The sequence below is a fragment of the Myotis yumanensis genome, unplaced genomic scaffold, assembly GCF_028538775.1.
Source record: "Myotis yumanensis isolate MYYU_CA2020_CCGP unplaced genomic scaffold, mMyoYum1.0.hap1 SCAF_13, whole genome shotgun sequence".
In the NCBI taxonomy this organism is placed as follows: Eukaryota; Metazoa; Chordata; class Mammalia; order Chiroptera; family Vespertilionidae; genus Myotis; species Myotis yumanensis.
In genome coordinates, this window is record NW_027223764.1 from 28,795,737 (window position 1) to 28,823,464 (window position 27,728).

Below are 27,728 nucleotides of genomic sequence, written 5' to 3' on the forward strand. Positions count from 1 at the left end.
ACTCCCCACCCCCGAGTGCACAAATTTCGTGCACCAGGCCCCTAGTATAGAATAAGGTTGAGTATCTGCCAAATTTTGTGCCACTTGCTATAGTTTAAGACTTAGGTGTTTGGTTTGTTTGTTTGTTTTCTCTAGGCATAGAAAATGTTATTCTGGCTCCACAGAAGTGATCTGTGAGCATGTCCTATATTTCATTATGTGTTTCATTAATTCAAGTGACAAGAGCAGATTACCCAGTGTTTCTAGGCCTCCATGGCCAGCACAGAGCACAGGCACAAATATTGTCCCTGGATTCAACCAAAAGTTACAGCTGGATGGATTCTGCTCTATGACTGTTGACAGTCATCATTTCCATTACTTCCATCACAGCTGGTCCTGAAGATGGGGAAAAAGAGTACAATTTTATTTCCATTTCTTAAAATATGCAGGGTTATAGCAACAAGTACATCTATCCCCCAGGTTTTGGTTTCTCAACACTGTGCTCCAATAAAGGGAACCAGAGTTAGTTGGAGAAATATTTACTTCAGCACCAGTGTAAAGAAAGTCCAAGAGTGCCTGGCATCTCTCCTATGGCCAGAAACTAAGACATGCTTGGAAGTGGCCATGGCAATCTGTAAGAATATAGAAGCCAACTTGCAAGAGCTGCCAAGGACCAAATCTTAGACAATCGAGTGACAAAATAAATAATGATAATAATGAGTTATAACCCACAACATCAAATAAATATCCATGAGTCCATCTGGACGTGAATAAATAATTGAATAAACAGAAGGAAAAAAAAACAGCTTTCTTACAGAACTCTAATTAATAAATATAAAAGTGATGGTAGAAGTAAAAAATTACATTTTGGTAAATCACAGTAACAATTGTTACTGGTTAGAATTAGTGATAGTGAAATTACTGGTCAAAATATCATATGTAATTTTTTTAAATTGTGTTAAAAACACACACACAAGATATTTGTGTAGTCTCGAACTATCCACCCTACTGTCTGTGTCCATAGGTAAGATCTTTGGTTAATCTCTGTTTTTTGTGTTTTTTTTTTAATATATATTTTATTGATTTTTTTACAGAGAGGAAGAAAGAGGGATAGAGAGAGTCAGAAACATCGATGAGAGAGAAACATCGATCAGCTGCCTCCTGCACACTCCCCACTGGGTATGTGCCCGCAACCGAGGTACATGCCCTTGACCAGAATCGAACCTGGGACCCTTGAGTCCGAAGGCCAAAGCTCTATCCACTGAGCCAAACTGGTTAGGGCAGTTAATCTCTGTTTTTGAAGGACTTTCTTTTCTTTTCTTTTATTCATATTTGGATGTAAGGGTTTTTTTTAGTATATATGCTCCATCAGAAATAGAAATACACATATATTTATCCAATTGAATACTTTTGTTGGTAGTATAGTGATCAAAATTTTGAATAGATATGTTTAACATTTGAAATCTAGTCATTTATTTTAACACTAGAGGCCCGGTGCATGAATTATGCATGGGTGAGGTCCCTCAGCCTGGGCGGCAATTGGGGTCATCTGGCCCAGTCCCTATTGGGGTGATTGGGGCTGGCCAGCTTGGGGAGAGGGACTGTGGGAGGTTGGTCAGCCTGCCCTGATCGGAGCCAATCAGGCCCGGCTGGCAGGGGGGTGGGGTGAGAGAGGTGGGAGGGGCCAATTGGGGCCAGCCTGTTGGGGGGGAGGGACTGCGGGAGGTTGGCCTGCCATGGGAGGTTGACTGTGGGAGTGCACTGACCACCGGAGGGCAGCTTCGGTTTTGAGCATCTGCCCCCCAGTAGTCAGTGCACGTCATAGCGACTGGTTGACTGGTCATTCGGTTGTAACGGTTGCTTAGGCTTTTATATAGCTACTAGAGGCCAAGCACATGAAAATTTATGCACTGGAGGAGGGGGTCCCTCAGCCCAGCCTGCCCCCTCTCACAGTCCAGGAGCCCTCAGGGGCGGGAGGCAACCCAATGATCAGAGGAAAGTGACACCCCCATCACACCTCTGCTGCTGCTACTGCCCGCAGTGCAAGCCTCAGCTGGCCCTGGTTACCTGAGCCTCGGGCTGGCCCTGGGTGGCTAGGCAGCCACCATCTGAGGCTTGCCTGTGCCTCAGTTGGCCCTGCTTGCCTGAGCCTCAGTCAATGGGGGGTGCAGGAGGAGCCGAAGCCCCCGGCAGGGCTGAGGGGACTCCGGCAGCAGGCGTGCAGAGCAGCCAGCCCCAGCTGAGGAACGGAGGATACTCTCAACGACATGAGTTATAACTTCCAATTTGTTTGACACCACAGTCAGGCTTTAGCTTCAGGGGAGGGAAGAAGAGAGGGATGGGCAGCTCGTTGGAGGAGCCTGGGTGAGCTGTCAGTCAGTGGGAGGTGCAGGAGGACCCGAGGCCCCTGGCGGGGCTGAGGGGACTCCAGCGGCAGGTGCTCAGAGCAGCTGGCCCCACCCCCCGCTGTGGGCGCCGTCATCTTGTGAGGGCATGATGGTCAATTTGCATATTACATCTTTATTATATAGGATATAGATATTTTAACCATAAGCAACTATTCAGAACATCCATGTGATATGCTGGTTTTTATAACCTGGAATGTGTTATTAACCATTTAGTGCTTAAAGAGTTAATAAGACTATAGAGATGCATATTGCTTTCTTTTCCTATTTAGTTCAATTTGCTGTTTCATTTGTTCCCTTAATTAAAATATGCAATGCTAGAATTTAAATAGCCTCTCTTAAAGGTGAGCTGGAAGTTTTTGACAGATGTTTGGCACCTGACTGAGGGCCCATCAGGATGTATAACTCAATTATACCTAACTCTTTTAACTTTGAAAACTTGGTGATATGTTCTGAGAAATTTGGTTGTTTTTACTGCCTTCAATTATGCTGTCTGATAAATGATAGGCAGTCTTTTGAATAAGGAATAACTTTGTATCTCAACACTATTTAGCTATAATCTTCTTGGAGACATTTGAAAAGATGACTAGGGATACAAATGTATGTTGAAATTTAACTGCAAGTACTACTTCCAATGTAAATAAATCAAAGTGACAGTGTGGTTTAACCAGTTACATTCTAGCATAGATTAAAAATATAATTAGCCTGGTTGGTTTGGCTCAGTGGTTAAGTGTCGACCCGCAAAGCAAGAGGTCACCAGTTCCGTTCCTGGGCAGGACACATGGCTCGATCCTCAGTAAGGGGTATGCAAAAGGCAGCTGATTGATGATGTTTCTCTCTATCCATCTCCCTTCCTCTCTCTCTAAAAATCAATAAAATCATTTAAAATATATATATAATTAACCTGGCTGAGCAGTAATAATTCTGTCGTACTGGCTTTCCTACTTGGAAACTGGCAAATTCCTTTTCCATGTTGATTCCAGATATATCCTGATGCATATGTGCTAGTATGTGAATTAAATAGATGGTGAGGGGATTTTAGAGTTGAAGAAATAGCGTATTTAATGCAGAGTTGTCTGTAAGTTTATTCTAATGCATGCGTGCGTGTGTGTGTGTGAAGTAAATGTTTCTTAACTGTCTAAAAATGAGTAGACTAGTATATTTCTACTTTGAGAGAAAGACAGAGTCGTTTTCAGTGAGGAAAAATTTTTACAAGAAATTCTTGAGCTTACTTATAGCTTTAATCCTTCAGACATAGCCGGGACATCAATCTTACTGCTAGAGAGCATGTGAATCATAACACTGCCCCAGAAACCATAAAAGTGGCTTAAAAGGTCACTGTTCTATTAAGTTCACTATGTTCTAAACTATTTGGGAGATGACAGAAAACGCCTGTGATTTGGTACACTAGGATACTTATGTTGCCACAGTAGAAATGGGTAAGATATGAGTGATGGAGGCATGTCTTGCTGACCTTGTTGAGAAAGACTAATTTCTGCACATAACAAATAAAATGAAGTAAAATTGCAATTTTATGCAGGTCAAGGCATCATTTATAAAGGCAAAAATTTAAACGATGTCAAATCCAAAAGAACAAGACCAACTTCTCTTCCAGTGTGTCTGAGACACTGGGCTGTCCCCCACATGCCACAGCCTTGAAGCCAGAGCATTAGTACTGACTTGGTCAAAGGCATTTGCTAAGTTGAGAGCTAAGGATGACCAGTGTGATGAAGCCAGTTACTTAGCAAATCCTAGTCAAGGGCTTTCTGGTTCACTACTCCATTGCTTTTAGCCCTCACCTCTGTTTCCTCTCTATAGGTATGTAAGGTTGCTAACCTGGGTTGTTAAAAGAGAAACTGTGGCATATTATAATTTTAAGAGTTTATTTGAGCAAAAATCAATTTGAATAGGGCAGCATTCCATCCAGCAGGTAGGAAGGAGCTGTGCAAAATGAAGGACTTTTCTAGGCAGAAGGAAGGAGGAAAAGGGAGTTGTACAAGAAAAATAAAAAAAAATCAGGTTGGTTACTTCAAGGTTACTTTTCTTTATGGAGTGGCAGGGTCTGTCAGGTTTCCTAACTAGTACTAATCAGGTGATTCCTCACTGACTGGTTTAAGATCCCACTTATGGGAAAGCCAAAACTGGAATTAAGCCTCTGTGACATAGTTTAGCACGAGCAATTCTAGCTTAGACTCATTGTCTTGTTCTTAACAGGATACATTAACTGTTAAAAGTTGTGTGTGCGTTTTTTCTGAGGCCCCATTTAATATTCCTAAAGATTTTTGAGGCTCTATAGTTCTTCAACAAGTTTTCCAGAGAAATCCATTTCCTTTTGGTTACAGTGCAAGTCAATAAACCACACCTACCTTCTTGTCTTTTTCTTAATCCTTATCTTAGGTTTTTTGTTTGTTTGTTTGTTTGTTTTTAGAGAGGGGGGAGGGAAGAGAGAGAAATATCAATGTGAGAGAAACATATTGATTGGTTGCCTCCTGCAGAGCCTCGGCCAGGGAAGAGCCTGCAACTGAGGTACACGCCCTTGACCAGAATCAAACCCAGGACCCTTCAGTCCTCAGGCCAACGCTCTCTCCACTGAGCCAAACTGGCTAGGGCTACCTTCCTATCTTCTCTACAATCTTCCCAGTAAATCCTTGTTTTGCTCCAGTCATTTCAACATACTTTTATCATTTCAGAAAGGGTTACTGACTTGGAATGTAGGACCAGACAGTTACCAAGGCTTGGACTTTATCCAATAGAGTAGCAACTAGGCACATGTGGCCATTTGTATTTATATTTAAATTAATTAAATTATATTAAAGCAAAAACTAATTTCCTTAGTTGCACTAGGCACATTTCAAGTAACCAATAACCCATGTATGTGGCTAGTGGATGTCATATCATCACAGAGGAACATTCCCATCATTGCAGAAAATTCTGTTGGAAGCCCTGGTTCAGCCCAAGCAAAGAAACTGTGGCTGAGGGACAACTTTCCTCTACCTTCAAGGTTCTTCTGGTTGGTCTAATAATCAAATAGACATGAGACAGATTAGCAAGAGAAAATAACCAAATTCAATGCATAAATATGTATTGGAACCCCAGATACATGTGAGAGTCAGAGACCCCACATGCACAGGAGGTTCAGAGAGAGAAAGCGAATGTGGATATATAAGACATCCTGAGCCAGGGATGAGGTAGGGTGCCTTGGGGACTTTAAAGGATCATTTCTGGATGCTAAGAAGAGCAGATGCTTAGTAAATAGAAGTTTGTCCTGCCTTATAGATTGGTAAAAAGAGGTTATCTCTGATAAACTTTCATTATAGGCAAGGCCCCAAATTCAAGTTATAGGTAGTTTAGGAAGGGGCAGAAGTTTCACTTGAACCTGCAGCTCAGTTTGCCTTTTGCTCAAAATAATTTGCACACCACAGAAGCACATCTTGGGGTGACTCGTTCTGAACTTCCCAAAAAACCAAAGAACCCTTTGCCTAAATTTTATGAGCATTGTAAATCCTCATTTAAGCCATTATATATCACTCAAAGTTCCAAAAAGTTATTAATGAACAAAAATAAAAAAGATTTCAATTCAACATTGCCCCCCAACCCTGCCCCCTAAGCACCTGAGTAAAGTAAGGAAAAGACACTACAACAGACTCTTATTCTGAAAAGGATTCTACCTCCATTTCCCCTCTTGAACTGTGTTATCTGCTATAAACATGATTGCTAAATGTAAAAATGTTTAAATACTGATTTTTTCCTGCCTGACACTCTTGCTCTGTTTACGGTGGTCACAACTGAGCCAGAAACAGTTCACTGAAGAGATTTATGTGACAACTATTTTAAAGTAATAGCAGGTGTCTCATTAATCTAAATTGTCTATTCTCTTTTTATCTCCTGACATTGATTCAAGGCAAATGTAATTAAATAATCATTCTAAAATAAATGAGCTTCAAAGCAATTTAAAACTTTTTTATTAAGATATAAAATGCTGGGAAGTACACAAATCATAAGCCTACAGCTCAATTAAATATTATAAAGTGGACCCGGCCACAATGGCTCAGTTGGTTGAGCACCATCTTGTGCACCGAAAGGTTACTGGTTCGATTCCCAGTCAGGGCACATACCCAGATTGCAGGTTCCTTCTGATTGTGAGATCTCTCTCCCTCTCCCTCCCTCCATCCATCCCTCCCTCCCTCTTTCCCTCTCTCTCTCTCCCCTTCTCCCTCTTCTCAGATGAGGATTAACCATATATATAATCTCCAAGTGAACTCACCTGTGTAACTTATACCATTTTAAGCTCTCAAAGCCTTTTCTGTGCCCCTTCCCAATAATTATCTCTCCCTTTCTTCTCAGAAGTAGCCACTATTCCAACTCCTTCCACCATAGATTATATTGTCCTATTCTTGAAATGGAATAATTCAATATGTCAACGTGAGAAACATCCAAACCTATACAGAATTGAGTTTATTTGAGCCAAACTGACAATTGCTGGGAAGCAAAATCTCAAGGGATTGAGAAAATGCTCTGAAAAATGGCAGTTTTACCTCTTATTTTATATATCAGAATCAAAGGGGAAGATGTAAGGGGTTCGGTTACATGAATTCCACTGTGATAGATTAGGGAGGTGGGAGAAAGGAAAGCTTAGAACTCTCTGAGGTTGGGTAAAAAGTAAATCAAACAAACATATACTTCTTTTACATTGGGGGGTACAGGATAGTTAACATTTAACATCTGCAGCACATAGTGATGGTGAGCAGAAGAACAGGATAACAATGAGGAGGCTCTGTGGTCTCCCTCGCTGGTATAAGATTGTGCCCTGAGGGATCTGGAAAAGGGGGATTACTCTGACATTCCAAAGGTATTATCTTGGAAGCACAAAGACTATAGACAGTCTCAGTTAAGGTAAAGATTGACCTTTGTCAAGGAAGATACCAGCCTAGGACATGACCACCTGCCATGACTTGCTTTCAGTTAGGAAGTTCTAATTTCAGACCATCCTGTGTGGCTCCTTTAGGTCTCTGGGTTAGTAAGGCCGACCACTCAGGCTCAGGCCTCCCCGGAGCTTTCCAGGTTTAGTATGTGGCCCCTTTTTTTGCCCACAGACATGAGTTTTTCTGCCTGGCTTCTTTGGCTCATTATGTCCCTGACAGGTATGTGGTTGCACCTGGTTGTATTTCTTTCATTGCTACTGCTGTCTACAATGCCATTAAATCAGTGGTTCTCAACCTTCTGGCCCTTTAAATACAATTCCTCACATTGTGACCCAACCATAAAATTATTTTCGTTGCTACTTCATAACTGTAATGTTGCTACTGTTATGAATCGTAATGGAAATATCTGATATGCAGGGTGGTCTTAGGCGACCCCTGTGAAAGGGTCTTTCGACCACCAAAGGGGTCGCGACCCACAGGTTGAGAACCGCAGCATTAAATGAATCCACCATGATGAATCTACCTTACTGTTGCTAGGCATCTGGATTGCTGGTTGTTATGCACATTATTGTGCATTTTATTTATTTGATGAATATTTGCAGGTATTCCTGCTGATTATAGCTCTCAAGATGTTTTTTTAGATTTTTAAGTGGAAGTGCTTTGGGGAAGAATATATTATTCAACTGCCCCTTCTTTACAAATGCAGTGTGTAATGGTTTTGGCATTTTTATTTTATTTTTATTTTTAAAAGGGTAGAGTGCATTTTCAGGAACCAGTGTGCCACAACAGAACTCTGAGGATTTTGTACCTTAATCAATACACTCACCAGTGGCTTTGAGAAAGCAACAGCTTAGACTCATATGGCAGGAACTGTACTTCTCTCTGCTTACAGAAGTCCCCACCCCGCCTGTAATTAGACTCAGTGGCTGCAGTGTCCATAGATAATGCCAGTCATTGGGGCAGAACCCGGGATCTCATCATCTATTTATTCTTAGAGAGTCGCTAGCTTTTGATAACAGCCTAGGAAAATAACCTCAATATGTATGTGTATGTTAAATATATCTTTAATAAAGCCCTAACTTGCCAATTGGAAAAAGAGGAAATTGGGCAGGACTGTAGGTGAGCAAAGGGCAAAGAATATCCCATATTTCTGTATCATGATCAAACTCTCTGATATGAGATTTTTTTTTTTTTAATCTTGCATCATAAGGTCTGGGCAAATGTTATGGCCTTCCTTGTGAGTTGACTAAAGAAGAAAGTAGAGAGAATTAAAGATCAGGGAGAGGGCTTTTGTGCTCACTGTTGGCACAGTTAGCTATAACAATTTGCTAAGACACTCATTCGAAAACAAAGAGCTGAGTGCATTCATGAAGAAATGGGTCTTGCTTTCTCAGCATGTTCTCAAATTTGGCTTAAGAACAACCTAGCGAATATAAAGGGCAACACCTATGCAGCCAGCTTCACACGCTGATCTTGACCTTCTGATGCTCTGCCAGCAACTGGCATGAGAAGCCACTGATAGGAGGGCCTGGGAAGGCTTCTGGCAAAAGCAAGTAGATTATATGTACATTTCACCGTTCACTTGAGGGAATAATTACATGTGTGGTAGTCACACATTTTGAATTGTCAAATGTGGCTGGGATTAGAATTTTTAAAATAATAGATTAAGCCCCAACCGGTTTGGCTCAGTGGATAGAGCATCGGCCTGTGGACTGTAGGGTCCCAGGTTCGATTCCAGTCAGGGGCATGTACCTTAGTTGCGGGCACATCCCCAGTAGGGAGTGTGCAGAAGGCAGCTGATCGATGTTTCTCTCTCATTGATGTTTCTAACTCTCTATCCCTCTCTCTTCCTCTCTGTAAAAGATCAATAAAATATATATTTTAAAAAAATAGATTAAATCAATCAAAGTGGAAAAACTCTTAGGACACACCACCACCACCATTTCCATCCTAAATCTACTAGAATCTGGATCTCTGGGGATGAGGCCCAGGTTGTTACACAGATTGCATTGTTTTCTAGGAAGAGGTGACATTGCATAAGAAAAGGGTTTCATGGATTGTATTTGTTTCACATTCACCAGAAAAGAGGCCATATAATGGATAAATGTCTTGTTTGGAGGCAGCTTATTCAAGCGGCAGACACGAGAGCCTTAGAGCTCCAGAAAATGGATCCAGGTGTGTCTAGTATGGTCAGGTCCGATACAGTGCCTAGATGAGATGTTTCACACTGCTCAGGAGCTGCAGGGTGACCATGGTCATTGTCTTGGAATAAAATGTACTCATGATTTGTGGGATGAGTGTGGTGAACTAGTAATCTAAATATTCTCCTAATTCTTCTGCCTGATTTTTATGATACAATTCATTTATTGGTATTTATGAATATTAACAAGTATTTATTGAGCACATGGTACTGGGCCAACTATTACTCTAGATTTTGGAAATACAATGCTGAAGATAAGGTTACTGATATTTAGATTTTAGTCTTCCCTCATATTCAACTATTGTTTCTTACAAATGTCTTTCTTCTTCCCTGGCCAGTCCTCTCAGTGGTTAGAATGACGGCCCACAGACCAAAGAGTCACAGGTTTGATTCCAGTCAAGAGCATATATCTGGGTTGCAGGTTCGATCCCTAGTCCTGGTTGAGGAATGTGTGGGAGGCGACCAATCTGTCTGTCTCTCTCACATTGATATTTCTCCCTCCCTCCTTCACTCTCTCTAAAAACGAATTGAAAAAATATTTTTAGGAGAGGATTAACAAAAAACAAAAAAGTGTTTTGTTGCTGTATATCTGTGAAAATCTATCTTATTAAGTTGTAAGTGTATTTTATGTGCAGTTCTGAGTCAGTAGTCTCTGCACAAGGCCCTGTTTTACAGGCAGAGTGCCTAAGCAGTGACCTATCGATTTTGTCTGTATTTTTTCTTGTCTTTTTCCTACTGGCTAGCATTGCTAAATGTCTGACTCTCATAAAAACAAGCCCTGACTGGGTAGCTCAGTGGGTTAGACTGTCAACCTGCTATGTCAGGGTTGTGGGTTCAATCCTTGATCAGGGCACTACAAGAAGCAAGCAGTGAATGCATACATAAGTGGAACAACAAATTGATATCTCTCTCTCAAAAAAAAATCAATCAATCAATAAAACAAACAAAAGCCATTCTCTATTAGTTCTCATGAAGATCTCACTTGTGAATTATTTTGAGCCTCAAAGGTATTTTCCACCTGGATTCCTGTAATTTTTTTTTAACATAATTGGTCTCTTTTTGAAAAATCTTTCTCAAATGTATTTCCTTTTTTTTCCACTTCCCTCCCTAAAGCCCTTGAGTTTATCCCTAAATCTTTCAGCACAAAGATCAAATTCTTAAACATATCTCTCAAAGCACTGAGAATCTAGGCCCTGCCTTATCTCCGACTACTTCATACTCGCCTCCTCACCAAACCAAACAATTTTCTTAGCTCTGTGAGAACACTGTGCTAGGGCATTTTCCTGGGTTGCAGGTTCATTCCAAGGTCTTGGCTCATACAAATCCTCTGCCCAGAATGGCTCTTCACTAACTCCTCTTGGTCTTCAAAACCAAGTTCTGTTCCAGAAAACTCTTCTAATCGCTTACAGATTCAGATGCTTTACTTGTGCTGCTACAGCACAACGATGCTGGAGTACTCTGCACTGCCTCCTATTGGGGGTTCTCCTCTCTGGACTGTCTACCCTCCTCCAGAGCAAAGCAATGCTCAGAATACCTGGGATGAAGTAGACACTGAACAAATGAGCAGTTAATGGTGGCAGGGTCCTTTCCAGTTGTTCTGAATCGTTATTGTCTGGCACGTGGTGGGCATTAGTTAAGTGCTCACTAAAAAAATAAATGAATACAATGAGCTAGTTACACTTGTAGTTCTTGTCTTCTGAGTACTACAGATTGTACAAGAATCTATTAAAAATGAAATGGTACATTTCTTTAAGTACATGGGCACTAGCACTGGACTGGGAGTTTTAATGATTCTGTTAATACTGCAAATTAGTGTTGGAAATAACTAGTCAGTTGAGTCACCTATGATTTTGAACCAGGACCTCAAGTGACATCCAGCTATAAAATAACTCCTATTCTCTATGTGCTACCCAATATATTAGCTACTAGCCACATATGGCAGCTAATCAGTTAATTAATTAAATAAAAGTGAATAGATCTTAAAATTTAGCCACAATTTGTTTTCAATAGCCACATGTAGTTAGTGGCTGCCATATTGAAAGCATGGATATAGAATATTCTATTTAAATCAATTTTGTAGTAATTGGTTTATAAAATGGAAAATTACCTATTTTGCTTTTATATTTTATAAGTAAAATTTTGAGCAGAAATACAGTAGTCATAAGTAAATACTCTCCAAAACATGATGAATAGTTTTACATAAATCTCTTTATAAAAACCAAAAAGTGTTAGCTAAATTAATATCAAGTGAATGTAAAAAAATGATACTCATTGCCTGGCTGGTATGGCTCAGTGGTTGAGCATCGACCCATGAACCAGGAGGTCATGGTATGATTCCCGATCAGGGACATGCCTGGATTGCCAACTTGATCCCTGGTAGGCAGCCAATTGATGATTTTCTCTCCTCATTGATGCTTCTCTCTCTCTCTCCCTTCCTCTCTCTGAAATCAATAAAAACATTTTTAAAATGCTACTCAATTGAGTTCCTGAATAAAGCTTGCATTCCATGCCCCCCCAAAAAATTATGTAACTTTAAAGTTTAATGTAATTCAGTATTGTAGTAATTTTCTTAAGTCAGACTCAGAAACACTAGATATGTGTAAAACACAAAATACTATATGAGGATTAATTAAATCATATTTTGGTGCATTTATTCTGAAACTTTTAGTTGATACTCTGGCTTGGCGTGTACCATCTTTGAAAGCATGAAGGACTAAGCTGTGCATGAATATTTCACAAAACAAACATTTAAGATACTTGGGTCCTATATATAACATCACAACAAATCGTACAAATCTTTTTTATATGGTTATTAAAGTTTGCTTTAGATAAAAGGAAACACGTTTTGAAAATCTGTCCTCTATTGTACTAGATAAAGCTATCAGAAATCGAAATATACAAGCCATAAAAGTTCAAGCTAGATAAAACTTTGATACCATTTCAGAGGATTTAGGGAGTTTGCAATCTCTTGGGTCAAACAGAATCGGCTGTTAGAGAGTTTTTTTCAGCAGAAGATTGCCTTCACCATTGTGAACTTTGTGTTATGTTTCTTGTACAAAATACAGCTTTACTACATAAGGATATATAAGAAGAGTGGTAAAGGAGAGAGGTAGCAGTTTTCTTTCCCTGCCTAAATCTATGCTCTCTTTACAGATTCTATCTTAAAACACCTCCTTCTCTGGTAACTGACTTCTCTTGGAGGTTCTTTCTTTCCTACGAGGTGCAGGTCCTCGTAGCTGAGCTGATTCTAATCATCCTCTATTTCTCTCTTTCTTTCAGCATTCACAAAGCAGTAAACAGCTGGCTCATGTTTTCATATTGCTCTTATGGCTTCTATTTCCACAGTTTTACTTTATTTTTATTTTATTTTATTGACTTTAGAGAGGAAGGGAGAGGGAGAGAGAGATAGAAACATCAATGGTGAGAGAGAATCCTTGATCAGCTACCTCCTGCATGCCCCCTACTGGGGATCAAACCCACAACCCGGGCATGTGTCCTTGGCCAGAACCAAACCTGGGACCCTTCAGTCCTCAGGCTGACACTCTATCCACTGAGCCAAACCAGCTAGGGCCACAGCTTTATTTTCTAAGGAATAATAGCAACATCTATCACATATCACATATTGAGAGCTTACTATGTGTCGACGTGGTGCAAACTGCATTATCAATCAATGCTGTCCATTGCCCTAGGACAGTGGTGAGCAAACTGCGGCTCGCGAGCCACATGCGGCTCTTTGGCCCCTTGAGTGTGGCTCTTTCTAAGCCTTAGGAATACCCTAATTAAGTTAATAGCAATGTACCTACCTATATAGTTTAAGTTTAAAAAATTTGGCTCTCAAAAGAAATTTCAATCGTTGTACTGTTGATATTTGGCTCTGTTGACTAATGAGTTTGCCGACCACTGCTAGGAGATAGTTGGCTCAGTGTACAGATTGTGAAAGTGAAACCTAGAAATGGGTCCCACCGGTAGCACTACTAGAGTCAGAATTTGAACACTGGCAGACTGAGCTCTTTATTACAACACTGCCTTTCTCCCCTGGAGAAGCACCCTCTTTTCCCTTCAGGTTCAACTAATGTCTTTAGAGTATAGGGGAGAAAACAGTTTTCCTGGACTTTCCTAGTCTCCCTGGCTGAGTCTGAAAATTAAACTGACAAAGGCAGATTAATGGGAAGAAAGCATAACCAAATTTATTTCATGTAAGTTTTGCACCACACAGGGGCCTTCACAAGGAAAGGAAGACCTGAGGAAACAGGCCTGTGTACTTCTATTCTGTTTGAAGAAGAGGGCACAATGGGGGAGGAGTATCATAGGTTACGGAGTGTAGGGTAATTATAGTGAGCTGGGAAAATTTAGCAAGATCTGTTTACCAAGATTCTTTGGGGCATTCCTTTATCTTCAGAGATAAGAGTGTTCCTTTCTGTTTCAGGGGAGATGGACAGGAGACAGTCAGAGTGACCTTTCCGCTTCTGCTATTTTATTTCCCCCAAACTTCTTCAGCTTAAAGTATTCAGTATGCCAAGGTACCATACTTTGGGGAAGAGTGTCCTGAACCCCACTGATATATATCATGAAAAGTATTATCTTCTATTTCCAAAGGGTATTAGAATATATTTGAAAACCCTCACTTCTATGAGTGCAATCGACTCCTCCTAGTTCAGGTAAGTTCTTATATCACAAAAGAACAGATTTCTTTCATGTTTTAGAGACTTTGTCATCTGATTATCTGCTTAGAAACTTTGAATTCACAAACCATGTTATTTACAATAAGTAGATCACAGGGAACAGATATTTCTTCAAAGAAGATATTTAAAATGCCAATAAGCATATGCAAAGATGCTGAATAGCATCAGCCACCAAGGAAATGCAAATCAAAAGCACAAGGAGATACCAGTTCTCTCTCTCTCTCTCTCACACACACACACACACACACACACACACACACACGTGGATATAATCAAGAAGAAGTTAACAAGAAATTGACAAAGATATGGAGAAACTGGACCCTCATTCATTGTTATGGGAATGTGAAATGGTGCAGTCACTTTGGGAAATAGTTCTTCTAAAGGTGAACATAGAGTTATCATATGCAATTCCTCTCCTAGGTATATGTCCAAGAGAAATGAAACATAAAAGCACACAAAATCTTGCACACAGATGTTAATAGCACCATTCATAATAGCCAAAAAGTGAAATAATACAAATATCCATCAACTAGTGAACGGATAAAGTTCTATATCCATACAATGTAATATTATTTGGCAATACAGAGGAATAAAATACTGCAGTATATGAATCGTAAAAAACATGCTAAGTGAAAGAAGCTATTCACACACACACACACACACACACACACAAACAAATATTCACCTTATATGGAATATCCATAATATCTATAGGGACAGAAAGCAGATCAGTGGTTGCCTCGGGCCAAATGGGGAGGGAAGAGAGTGGGGAGTAAATGCTAATGAGTACAGGGTTTCTTTTGTGGGTGATGAATATGTTCTAAATTTAGGTTGTATTAATGGTGCACAACTCTGAATATGCTAAAAACCACTGAATCATATACTTAAAATGGCTAAATTTTATATTATATATTAATACAAATGCAAAAATAGGTCGCAGGAAAAATAGGTCACATGATCATTTAAATTAGCTGTTAACCAGAATTATACAGAATAACATATTTAGTTTTATAGATTTTTTTAAAAATTGATTTGAGAGAGAGAGAGAGAGAAAGAGAAGAAAGAGAAAGACCGATCTGTTGCCTCCAAAATGCACCCCTACCTGTACCGGGGATGGGACCCAAAACCTATGTGCTCTGATGGGGAATTAAACCCGCCACCTTTTGGGGTACAGGATGAGGCTCCAGGCCACTGAGCCACATTTGCTAGGGTGAGGATCCTATAGAATTCTTATAATCTATTGTTATTCCACATAAATATTTCAAGTGTGTTGTCTTTTTCTCTCTAGTCTACCATGTCCTCCATTTAATTGGTTCATGGAAGAAAAAGAACATTTTAAGGACAAAAGATTGATTTTATACATCTTTCACAGTTGCCTACACATCACCTCTCTGTAGACCCGTGATGAACTTCCTCACTCAGTGGAAATGATGCCTGATGTTCCTTCACATCCAGTCCTCAGTGTGGAACTGTTCTACTGTCTCCTTCTTAAAGCAGGAGAGTCAGGACTTGGGAGTCAGACAAACAGATTTGATGGTGCTTCTACATCCTACAAGCTAGGTGGCTCAGGGCAGACTAAACTTCTATGAGCATATTTCTTCATATTGCTTCTAGACATCAGTGAAATTTAAGATGATGTATGTCAAGTACCTGGCATTCAGTAGGTTCTTGCTAAATGCTTTTTACATGTTAACTGTGACCCAGCCTTCCAGAAGAGGGCACGGACCTTATCTTTGAAACTGTATTAGTTCTGGAGCACTTGAAATACCCTTGCTACCACTGCCCTCTCTCAAAAGCAGGCATCTCCCTGGTCCCCCAAGCTTGTGGCTAATGTCAGAAATTCCACTGTGATAGGCTTCTTCCAGCAATTCAAAACATTTGATCACTGTGTAAATAAAAATGCCTTTTTAGAGTAAAAATGTTTTAAACAATTATAATTTATGTCTATATCAATGCAAGTGATTTTCCCCCCTCTCCTTATCAAAACAAAAGCCTTTAGTGCAGTGATGGCGAACCTTTTGAGCTCGGCGTGTCAGCATTTTGAAAAACCCTAACTTAACTCTGGTGCCGTGTCACATAGAGAAATTTTTTGATCTTTGCAACCATAGTAAAAACAAAGATTTATATTTTTGATATTTATTTTATATATTTAAATGCCATTTAACAAAGGAAAATCAACCAAAAAAATGAGTTCGCGTGTCACCTCTGACACGCGTGTCATAGGTTCGCCATTACTGCTTCAGTGTTATGGCAGGTAACACCCAAAGACACACTGGGTGCCTGAAGATGAGCAGGAGAGGGTGCTGCTTGCTTGAGGTGGCAGCCATGATCCTGTATTTGGGTCAGGTCTGTGGTTTTAGGTGATTTAGTGGGAAAAAAATTTAAGCTGTCTCCCCCTCCGCCCCCTTTTTCCCTCTCTCCCCTGAAGAGTACATTTGTGCAGAACCACCACTGTCCAGCCCTGATAATTTGCAAAACTTCAGCAGTGTTGGCCTTGATAGGTCGTCAGTTTCACAACCCTGCCCTGGCCGGCTCTGGCTATGTCATTGGCCAGCTCATCCATCTTCCCTCTCCTTGTGAGCAAGGCTGGGTGGGTGAAAGAGATTGGACAGGAGACAAAGAAAAGCCTCTTTTCTCCACTCCCCAAGATTATCCAGCTCTATTCCTCAGGAGGGGCAGTTTCAGCACCCTTTTCAGATCAAGGCTATTTATTATTCGTCAAGGCTCAAGTATTTTGCATATCCCAGCAGAAGCACTCACGAGGGAGGGAATTGCTAAATTGAGTTTATCTGAAAATAGTGACAACAAAATCCCCATCCATCAATGATTCTATAAATCATCTCACTTCCACTTCACAAAATATTCTAATTAAGCAAGTTTTGTTTCCCCTCTATACAAAGATCCAAATTAAGAACTAGAATACAAGTGTCTGAATACACGTGACAATGAGAGGTTCCCATGTTCTAAGGTCATCTTCGCAGCCTCACAATGGGGTGTTAACATCACCATTTGAAAGGCCTTGATTGGATACAAATTGTTTGCTAGAAACGTTTAATCACTAAAATTTTTCTAATGGGAAGAAAATCCTATTTTGCTTAATTTACAAATGTTGATTTGGTTAATCTGTACCCTTAATTAGGATCAGGTTCAAATACAAAGTTTTAAGGCAGAAATTGCAGTAGAGTTTTTTTACCATTTCCAATAAATCTACTGAAAATAACAGAACAAATGCTGGGCAGATACTGTTAACTGCTCCTGTTATACCAGTTCCTTCTTTTTGGAGTATAGGGATATTTAGATAAGGTAAGGTTAAAAAAATATTTAGCAGCAGAATTCTATTGAGGATTTACTTCTCAAGGAAGCATTATGCTAAGTAGATGGTTTTGGGAGTTCTGCTGTTTGTCTACTAAATGATAAGATGTGTGAGGTTATCTAGGAAATATTTCAGGATCATGGAGAGAGACATTTACAAAGGGAAGTGTGGTACCCCAGTATGAAGTCAGTAACATTCTTGACTGGATAGTAATGTATTTTAGCAAGATGATGATAAGATTTGTGGATTGGAAAACAATTAAGGTTTGTTTTTGTTTCTTAAAGTAACAAATGCAGTTTTTTTTTTTTAATTGATCTATAGATAAAAACTACTCAGCAAGGCGGGTAACCATTTATTTCAGCTCCTTATTCTCTTAGAGCCATATCCTGGACAGTGTTCAGGAAGAGGGTTAATTTCATTATTTCACTTCGTCCATGGTATTAGAGAAACAAGGCATGATTACCAATTTAGATGAAAAGTGTGGCTGGCAGCCAAATCCAGTCCCTAGATTCCGTATTTTTGCTTTAGTTCTTCTACTTTGCCGATGTAAGCTTTCCTGGCATCTTCCCTGGTAGTTCCTTTCAGCTCATTCCATGCACCCCACTTGGCCCTGCCTTTGAGGTCTGTCATCCCGGGCTGTTCTTTATCTAGGTCACCCACAGTTGCTTGTTTGTAGCGGCTGTAGAGGAAAAGCATCTCGTCGTCTGCTGGCTTGCTCTTGAGGTGCTTAACTTCCTCAGCAGCTTTGTCAAACTCAGCCTGAGACATGGCGATGGGGTTGGTTACTTGCAAGGAGCTCACGGAGGCAGGGATGAGCAGGAAGAAGTAGCCAAAAACAATTCAGGTTTTCTGAGATAATTTTTACAGCTTGGCTGAAACAATTTTTGACGTGAGATAATGTATAATGAGTATACATGTATTATTTATAATCAATTTGACATAGTTTCCTCTCCACCCCTGGAAAAAAAAAAAGTTCACACATATAGACTAAATGCAAACTCAGGTGATTTCCCCAAACAACAGAAATGTCAACTGTGGTGTTTTCTGTTAGGTTTCCCACTAACCCTAATGTTCATTAAATTATCTGTGAAGGAACAGGAATTTTGTTTGTTTTCTCATTTTTCCATATGGTTTCTAATAGAGGGTCTGTCTCCTTTATTTACTTCAGAAAGGTAGAGATTTTTTCCCTGGGGCCTCAGCATGCACCTCTAGGTCCACAGTGAACCTTCTTTGACCATGACAGAAGTGGGGTGGAGGGGATCAATGGGGAAAAAGAGAGGGACATCTGTAATACTTTAAACAATAAAGATAAATTTTTAAAAAGTATACAAAAGCAATAGTTACTCCTAAAAAAAGAAATATATATGAAATATACTAGCTATTGTCTAATACACCATTTAATATTAAATTTAATTTTTCTATTTAATAGAAATAATTTCCTTAAAATAAATCATTCTTGACTAATGAGGATTCTTTTTTATTGATTTTTATTGATTTCAGAGAGGAAGGGAGAGATAGAAACATCAATGATGAGAATCATTGATTGGCTGCCTCCTGCACGCCCCCTACTGGAGATAGAGCCCACAAGCCAGGCATGTGCCCTTGACCAGAATCGAACCCGGAACCCTTCAGTCAGCAGGCCGACACTATTCACTGAGCCAAGCCAGCTAGGGATTGACTATTGAGCATTCTTGACAAGGGACTGGTGAGAAAAGCAAAGCTCCAACCAGAAGTCTGTCTAGAGATTAGCTGACAATGTAAAGCACTGAGAGGCTGACATATTCTTTTGTGAGAAGACTGAGATGTAACTGATAGTTCAGTTTCTCTGCCACAGTAGGTTGTTGCACATAATTATCCGTAGACTTCATCAGATCTAAGAAAAAGGCCTGACACCCCATGGGAAATTAGGTTCCATGTGCTTAACATCCCATCACAGCATGGAAAAACAAAAGCTTTGCAAGCTGTGATTAAGGGCTTTTTCTCTTTTTTTCTTTTCTGCGATTAGAATTCTGACTAGTTGAAAAGTCACATATGATCTCACTTGAATTTGCCAGCCTTCAGCCGAGACTCACATTGCTTTGTATCTCACTGATACCCCAAAATAAGTAGTCCTGAGCCAAAGATATCAGCAGACATTAAAACACATTTTGATGTTACTAATAAAAAAGGGGAAGTACTAGATGATTAATCTGATAATTCCCTATTCCCAAGAAACATACTGCTCAATAGGCATTTGCAAATCAGTGTTTCATCCACTATGTTCAACTATTGCTATTAGGAATTTGTGATTTCATTTGCAGTCTATCCAAATTTGGGAAATGCAGGATGCCAGGGGTTCTAACCAACCATTATGTAGTAAAACTAATAGTAGCAGACACACACTGCTTGTATTTTTCACTATCAAAATGAATTAAGGCTCTATTCATTAATACTGGGGACAACCAGGCAGTGAATTAGGAAGAACCTATTAGGTTTACCAAAGTAAAGGAGATTGCTTCTATTATCTATTTCTGGCTTATTTTCTAATGCAAATAGTGGTTATAGTTCATTTGGTCTGTGTGCAACCTAAATCCCTTTTTCCCCTTTTTGCGAAAATTTATGTGCTCTTAATGGAGTTTTTTTCCCCCTAAGACTCTGATACAATGTTTTGTCCTTCGTTCTCACCTGCGATTTTTGCTACAGAAATGAATGACAGTCTACATTCAGAGTTCCTGGTCTATTAGAAGTGGGAATGGGGGGTAGAAGGTAAAATTTAACATAGTGCATTGCAATATGAAAGTGCTGTCAGTAATGAAGATACCCATAAGGTGATTCTGGGATACAGGGAAGAGTTCTCTGTGGGGAACATAAATAAAAGGAAAGTCTAATGTCTGAGTATCCACCAAGATGTTGCTACTGATACCAACCACAGAATTTATTTCAGTTGTGGAACAATATAGATAATAAATCTAAGAAAGGGATTCCCATTCATTCCTACAATTTTAGTTCTTTTTCATTAAAATAAAAAAAAAGTGTTCAGGCCCTGCAGATCTCTCAATAGACCACTTAAACAATGCAGTCATTAGAAATAAACATCAGGTATTGTGCATTCTTTTTATTAAGTCTTCATTAAACAATGCAGACATTTTATTACAACAAAGAACATAACATTTAATGGTTTTCCTTTAGTCCTTCAAAGAAAGCTTTAAAGAAACTATTATTTCAAAGTGATCAAGCCAACTCTGTGAATTAGTGTACAGAACTATCACACATGTAGAGTTATCCCCTCCAATCTAGGGGGAGCATATAGGATACACAGGAAAAGTAACAGTATAAACAACAGTAAAAAATGGGTAAGTGGAAACAGCATATGGATGAAAACTTTATACCCATTTAAGATGTATACACCTTGCAAAGGAAAAATAATCCATTTCCAAGTCTCAGTTCTCTCCTTGTATTAAATGACATTTCTCCCTACGTAACTAGTATTAGTTTTTGTTGGTTTTTCTCCAGAGTAAGATCACCTGGTTATTTGGGTGTTTATATTCAGTTCAGTAGTAGTTGATGCTATACTTTATATGTCCACATTCTCAAGGCTTCAAAATAAATTAGGTAGTAGCTCTGAAGGAAATGTGATAAGCTTCACCTTTCTACTGATTTTTAACTATGTCTCAGTGGTACCTATACTAGAACTAAGTGGCTTTATGCCTTATAAAAAGCAATGATTAATAACCACTAAGCAGAGAATTCAGGCTACAAGATTTTACCTACCTACCTGGGATTGGATTATTTTGATAAGATGGTGATACACAAATAGATTTTGATATAAGAAAACTAAAAGGTATGTTAAATATTGCTGAGACTAAGATTTTTAATTCCTGTTTCTGGTTGACCAGATGGAAGCATCTGCATATAAAAGCTAGAAGCAGAGTTTTACTGCATGAAGGAAGCCCTTTACCATTTATGAAAAGCCCAATGTGGTCTATAATTCACTCATATAAACTGGTCCCTAGACACTGATCTTAGGGAAGGATGTGAGAGAATAACTCAGATTTAGATTTAGGGCTCAAAGTTACTGAGACATAGGAAGGTATGGAGAGATATACTGAGTCTCGTCAGAGGAGAGTTAAGTAACCTGGTTATTCCTAGAACTGTCCCAGTAAAGTATCATTTTCAAGCCAGGCCAGAATATCACTGGCCTCTGAAAGGTGAGATAAATGAAACATCACACCAGATGCATTCTTTGATATTCAGGTAGCACAGCTTTAGAAAAAAACAATCCCAATACCACAAGTTTAGATTTATCCTGTTAACTCTAACATTTCTAAATAATTCCAAAACACTGAAAGAATGCTTAACTTAACACAACTTTCTATTGCCCCCAAAATAGGTTTTTGTATTTTGACTTACCAAAAAATGGATCTTATATTTTGGAGGTAAACTTGTTTTCTTATACAACCAAAACACTTAAACTATCTTGGTAAATTATCTTTTTAACAGGTTATCTTTTCGTCTTCTGTAAAGATTTCACATTTTTTTATTTAATATTGTTTTTAAAAGAAGTTAACACATTGTACGCACTTTTAGTATTGCTGCATATTATTTGTAATCTTATTTGGTATAGTATCCTTTTCAGTTATTTTTGTATATTTACAGTGAATTAAAGTGAACAGACCCATTCCTCCCCCTCCCGATTAAAAATAAAAATAGGGGAAAAAAAAAAAAAAAAAGACAAGAACAACAAAAGAGATTAGGTTCTGCCCTAATCATTCACCTGTGGGGATGCAGTAGTCAGCTTTTTGCACCCATTCTCCATGCTAGGAAAAAAAAAAGTAAAAGAAAAAAAAAACTTTCTGGGATTACTATGAAGTATTTCAAGAACCTCCAGTAGACTTCTGGATTTGTTCCTTTAAAATCAGGATACTCTGCCTTTGCTCAGGAGGCAGCATGGCAATTTGATCTGCAGTCAGTTGAAGAACCTGCATGATCAAAGCTGCCTTTTCTTGATCCTGTGGAGTTACTTGGCTCTGCCCAGGACTAAAACTGCTAGGCTGGCCTCCACTTTGCTTGCTTGCCCCCTGTACGCCTGTTCCCTGCATGCCTGCCCCTTGCATGCCTCCTCCCTGCATGCTTGCTCCCTGCATGCCTGCTCCCTGCATACCTGCTCCCTGCATGCCTGCTCCCTGCATACCTGCTCCCTGCATGCCTGCTCCCTGCATACCTGCTCCCTGCATGCCTGCTCCCTGCATACCTGCTCCCTGCATGCCTGCTCCCTGCATGCCTGCTCCCTGCATACCTGGTCCTTGCATGCCTGCTCCCTGCATACCTGGTCCTTGCATGCCTGCTCCTTGCATGCCAGCTCCAGGATTTCCCACCCCTGAAATGCTTGGGACCTGCCTGGGTCCCTGTGGACCACCTGCCCCCATATTAATGGGACCAGGACCCTGGATTCCACTGGTCATAGGGCCTCTTGAACCGGGGCCGGGGCCCCGTATCTCCATTCCTCTTCCATCCATGCCTCTGGCTTCCATTGCACAGGTCTCCATTCCTCTTCTCTCCATCACTCGTGCCTCTAAGACCTCAGTTTCCATGGCTCGGGTCTCCATCCCTCGAGAGTCTCTACTACCTCTACCATCCAGAGGGAGAACCCTTTGATCTATCATCGGTCCTCTGGGCTCTCCAATTAGCATTCTGGGATCGGTGATTGGCCCTCCCCTCATCTCATGTGAGGAAGGGCCACGGCCATCATGACCAGGGGCATGGTGCATGGGGGGGCCCTGATGAGGTGGCCCAAGATAGCCCCTGGGCTCCACTTCTCCAGTGTGAGTGACTGAAAGCAAAGTCCCTCCACGCGGGTCATTTGGAGCATCTCCCAACAACCCTCGAGGAGGTAGTCCACCAGCAGTCATGGGTCCACGTGGCATAGGAGCTCTAGGATCCGACATCTGCATCTGTCCCCGCTCCAAAGGCACAGGACCAACCACTGGCATTCCAACTTGGGGCTGCAGAGCTCCACCAGGAGTTAAAGAACCAGGTCCAGGAACTGCAGCTGGCATGGGCCCTGGGGCCGGAATTCCACCCTGGATATGGGTCTGCATCAGAGGAGGGATGTCTTTCACAGGTCTTCTAGCCAAATGCTGGGGCTGAGGAGCTGGAGGGTTTTGCTGGTTCAGCAACACATTAGGTCCTGGGCAGAGCCCAGGGCCAGGGCCAGAGACAGGGCCAGCGACGGGGCCAGTGACAGGTCCAGCAACAGGACCAGCGACAGGGCCAGACACAGGCTGAGATTTGCCTGGGATCAGCGGTGTAACGTGTATCTTGCGATGCAGAATTTTCAGAGCAATCTCTGGGTCCATGATTCTCATCACTACTTGCGCCTGCAACAGCGCATAAGCCAGTTGCGGGTTCTGAAGCAACATGTTTCGCGCTTCCTGGTGGCTGTTTTGGACACAGAGCTTCATCTGCTTCATCAGCTCAAACATCTGCTCCGGGGGCAGGCTAGCGACTGCTCGGGTAATTGACTCAGGGGCGTCCTCCGGATCGATGGGGTCCCCATAGGGGGAGTCAATGATGGGCGCCGCAGGCCCCAAGCTCTTCAACTCCTCCTTGTTCTTTTCACTGGCAGCATTGTCCACCCGCAGCGCCCGGCCGCTGAACTCCCGCCCATTCAGGTTCCGCATGGCACTGAGCGCGGTCTCCTGGTCTTGGTACTCGCAGAAGCCATAACCCTTGGGTTTCCCCGTCTCTCTATCGTATACGAGCCGGAAACTGACAACGGAACCAACCTCCGAAAAAATGTCCTTTAACTGCTCCTCGGTGGCCTCATACGGAATGTTCCCCACGAACACGGAACGCAGCGATCGATCCATGGCCGGGTCTCTCACCGACAAACTCGACATGATTCCGGCCGTGCACACAGCGGCGAGCGGGATCCCTGCGAGTCGTCCTTCTCCGACCCACACTTCCGCTGAGCAACGGAAGGGGCTCTTCAATTCCGGGTAGAAACCTCACCGGGGCGCCGAAGTCGTTCCGCCCGCCCGCGGAATCTGCGCTTGTACGTTCCTCTAAACTAGCTGATGCTTTCTGTCCCTCGTCTACGCGGCTCTGCCAGCGACTTATTACCTAGACGCACGATTCCTTTCTCGTCTCTTACTGCGTAGACTCCTGACGCGGCACCGCTCCTCGCCAGGAAAAGCTTGGTGCGCATTAACCACAGTAAAGATGGCCGCAGAGACTTCACCATGGCAACAAGAGACTCCGCCCCCTCCCTGACGTCAAGGGCCCGTCGGTTTCCGTTCGCCCGCGCGGGAAACCGCCAACCGAAAGCCGCGTGGGGCTGCCTTTTCTTTATTCTGATAACAGGTGTTTCCATAGAGCCGTTTCTGCTTGTCAGCTACAGGAAAGTGTAATCGTTTCTAAGCACATTTCGGATTTGCTCCTTAAACTACAAAGGGAATAGGAAAATATTTTTGGAAAATAGCTTCCCAGAAACACAAGCCGAAAGTGTGCGCGGCTTCATCCCCGCCCCCATCCTCTCCCTCCGCTAACCGCTGTGGCTCGGTGGCCGGCCCCTGCAAGTTTTTCTCTGTGCATGCAGGCTGCAGTCGAGCTATTCATAATATTATTTTTTTCTTTAACCGATAATAATATTAACGATGAATAATAAATAACGTTTATGGCTGCAGCTGCAGAGTATAAATTAAATTGAGAAATTCTTACTAGTATATTGTAGGCGTTTATATTGGTTCTGATTGTTATAAACTGATGCAATAATTTCACCTCCATGAAGCGAAGAGCAAACTATAGTTATTTCAGTCTGTTGCGAGTTTTGATGGCAGAAATTGTGTATATTTGTGTGTGTTTCCCCCACCCCCATTTAACAAAACTGAAGCTTGTAGAGGGCTAGGTAATTTGCTGAGCAGCCAGTAAATGGCAAAGCCAGAGTTTCTACACAGGTATGGTCTATTATAGCTCCAGAGCTGCGCTGCCCCTTATGGTAGCCACTAGCCACCTGTAGCTATTTGAATACTTCCAATGTGGCTAGTTTGATTGAGAAATTGAACTTTTAATTTTATTTATTATTAATGTGAACATCAAAATGGAAAAGTAACACAGGAAAAGTAATAGTTAGGCTACTGGGAATTTTTTTAGTATGTTTGAAACAACTTAGGTATAGTATCTACTTTTGCAATGATAAGCTACATTTAATCTAAAAATCAAGTGTATCCAGTTAAAATATAACATTCTAATTGCGATGTGCTATATGTGTAAAACACAGGCAATATTTTGAAGAGAATAGTTTGAAATGTAAAATCTCATTAATTTTATATTGTTTACATGTTGAAGGGATATTTTAATATGTAAGGTTAAACAAAATATGATTTAACATTAATATCACTTATTTCAGTTTTTAAAATGTGGTTCATTAGGAAAATTTAAATTACATACGTGGATTACATGTCTATGAACTGCACTGCTCCAAAGCCTAAGACTTAATTCCTAAACAGAGAATCATTTTATTCCATATATGCCTTTTTTAAAATATTTATTTCAGAGAGGAAGGGAAAGAGAGATAGAAACATCAAGGATGAGAGAGAATCATTGATTGGCTGCCTCCTGCGCGCCCCAAACTGAGGATTGAGCCCACAACCTGGGTATGTGCCCTGACCAGGAATCAAACCGTGACCTCCTGGTTCATAGATCGACCCTCAACCACTGAGCCATGATGGCAGGGCTCACATATGCCTTTTGAAGGAATTATGAAACTTTAAATTTCATCAAAAACTGTGTTATGTACCATAGGTGTATATCATATACAGTTTAATGTATAGATCTGAAATGAATATGAAGGTTTAGCTACAAATAAGGCCAAGCCTTCATTTACCTTTAAATGTTTTAATTTTTCTCTAAAACAGGCTTGGGCATAGCTATTTATTCATGATAACTGATATCTGCAAGTGATAAAAGTGTATATCACCTAATAAAATCTTCCTGCTCCATCAAAAGAAATAGAATAGTGACTGCTATCAATGTTTTTCCCTCTGATTCTTTCATTGGAGGTGGAGCAGGGGTGAAGGTGTTAAGAAAGATATCATTTGGGAAAACTAAACACAAGTCTATTTGTCTTGTTCCCATACTCTCTCTTTAGAGAATAGCCATGGCTTTTTTTTTTTTTAATATATTTTATTGAATTTTTTTTACAGAGAAGAAGGGAGAGGGATAGAGAGCCAGAAACATCGATGAGAGAGATTGATCAGCTGCCTCCTGCACGCCCCCCAGTGGAGATGTGCCCGCAACCATGGTACATGCCCTTGACCGGAATCGAACCTGGGACCCTTGAGTCCGCAGGCCGACGCTCTATTCACTGAGCCAAACCGGTTCGGCATAGCCATGGCTTTTTTACACACATTCTGTCGAGGACAACTTAGACATCGATTATGTGTGTAATTGTGTGTATGTTAAATGTAGTAACCATGAGGACGGTAATAGGCTATTGGAATAAATTATGAAGATTTAAAAAGATTGCACTGCTTCTCTGGCAGTTTCTTGACTTGCTGCTGCTATTTATATCCCAGGGGGGTCACACTAGAGCAGGCATCAGAACCACCTGGAGCCATGGCTTAATCAGATTGCTGGGTCTCTTCACCTCTCCTGCCTGGTTCTGACTCAGTATTTCTGAGGTGAGAATGGAGAATTTGCCTTCCTAACAAGTTCACAAGTGATGCTGATGCCATTGGTCTGGGGACCCCACTTTAAGAATCATTGATCTAAACCAGTGATGGCGAACCTTTTGAGCTCGGCATGTCAGCATTTTGAAAAACCCTAACTTAACCATGGTGCCCTGTCACATATATCAAAATTTCAAAATTTTTTGATATTTGCAACCATAGTAAAGCAAAGACTTATATTTTTGCTATTTATTTGCTGGAGGCCGGTCCATCCTTACTGCTTGACACGGTTGCTGCAGGGAAGAAACATCTGCACAGCATATGTTTCAAGGGACCTGGCGTATATGGCATACTGTTCTTAATATGTTTGCTCCCCTTCTTAGCGCTATGTGTTTTAACCAAGGTCACCTCTCTGAGAAAGGTTGTTTTCCCAGGTGGGGATTTTTTCCTGGAGTTAGGGATTAACAGGACTAAGGAAGGGAATAAAACCCCTTAACTAAGTGCCAGGCGGGTAACTAATCACTTTAACTATGAACAATCACGCTTAAGCTACATAATCTTTACTTAGGATAATCTCCTT

General features: G+C 40.9%; 2 protein-coding genes and 1 pseudogene across 3 annotated transcripts in view; 1 reads left to right on the forward strand and 2 right to left on the reverse strand.

The window, feature by feature from the left end:
* The window catches only part of PRKG1 (protein kinase cGMP-dependent 1), a 1,083,951-nt gene that overhangs the window by 599,929 nt on the left and 456,294 nt on the right, over positions 1-27,728 (forward strand). The gene's annotated exons all lie outside the window — the stretch shown is intronic.
* LOC139021508 (acyl-CoA-binding protein pseudogene) lies at positions 17,897-18,781 on the reverse strand (annotated as a pseudogene).
* CSTF2T (cleavage stimulation factor subunit 2 tau variant) lies at positions 20,576-24,488 on the reverse strand. Its single transcript, XM_070432780.1, has one exon. The coding sequence runs from the start codon at positions 24,377-24,379 to the stop codon at positions 22,355-22,357; it is 2,025 nt and encodes a 674-aa protein (XP_070288881.1). The 5' UTR covers positions 24,380-24,488; the 3' UTR covers positions 20,576-22,354.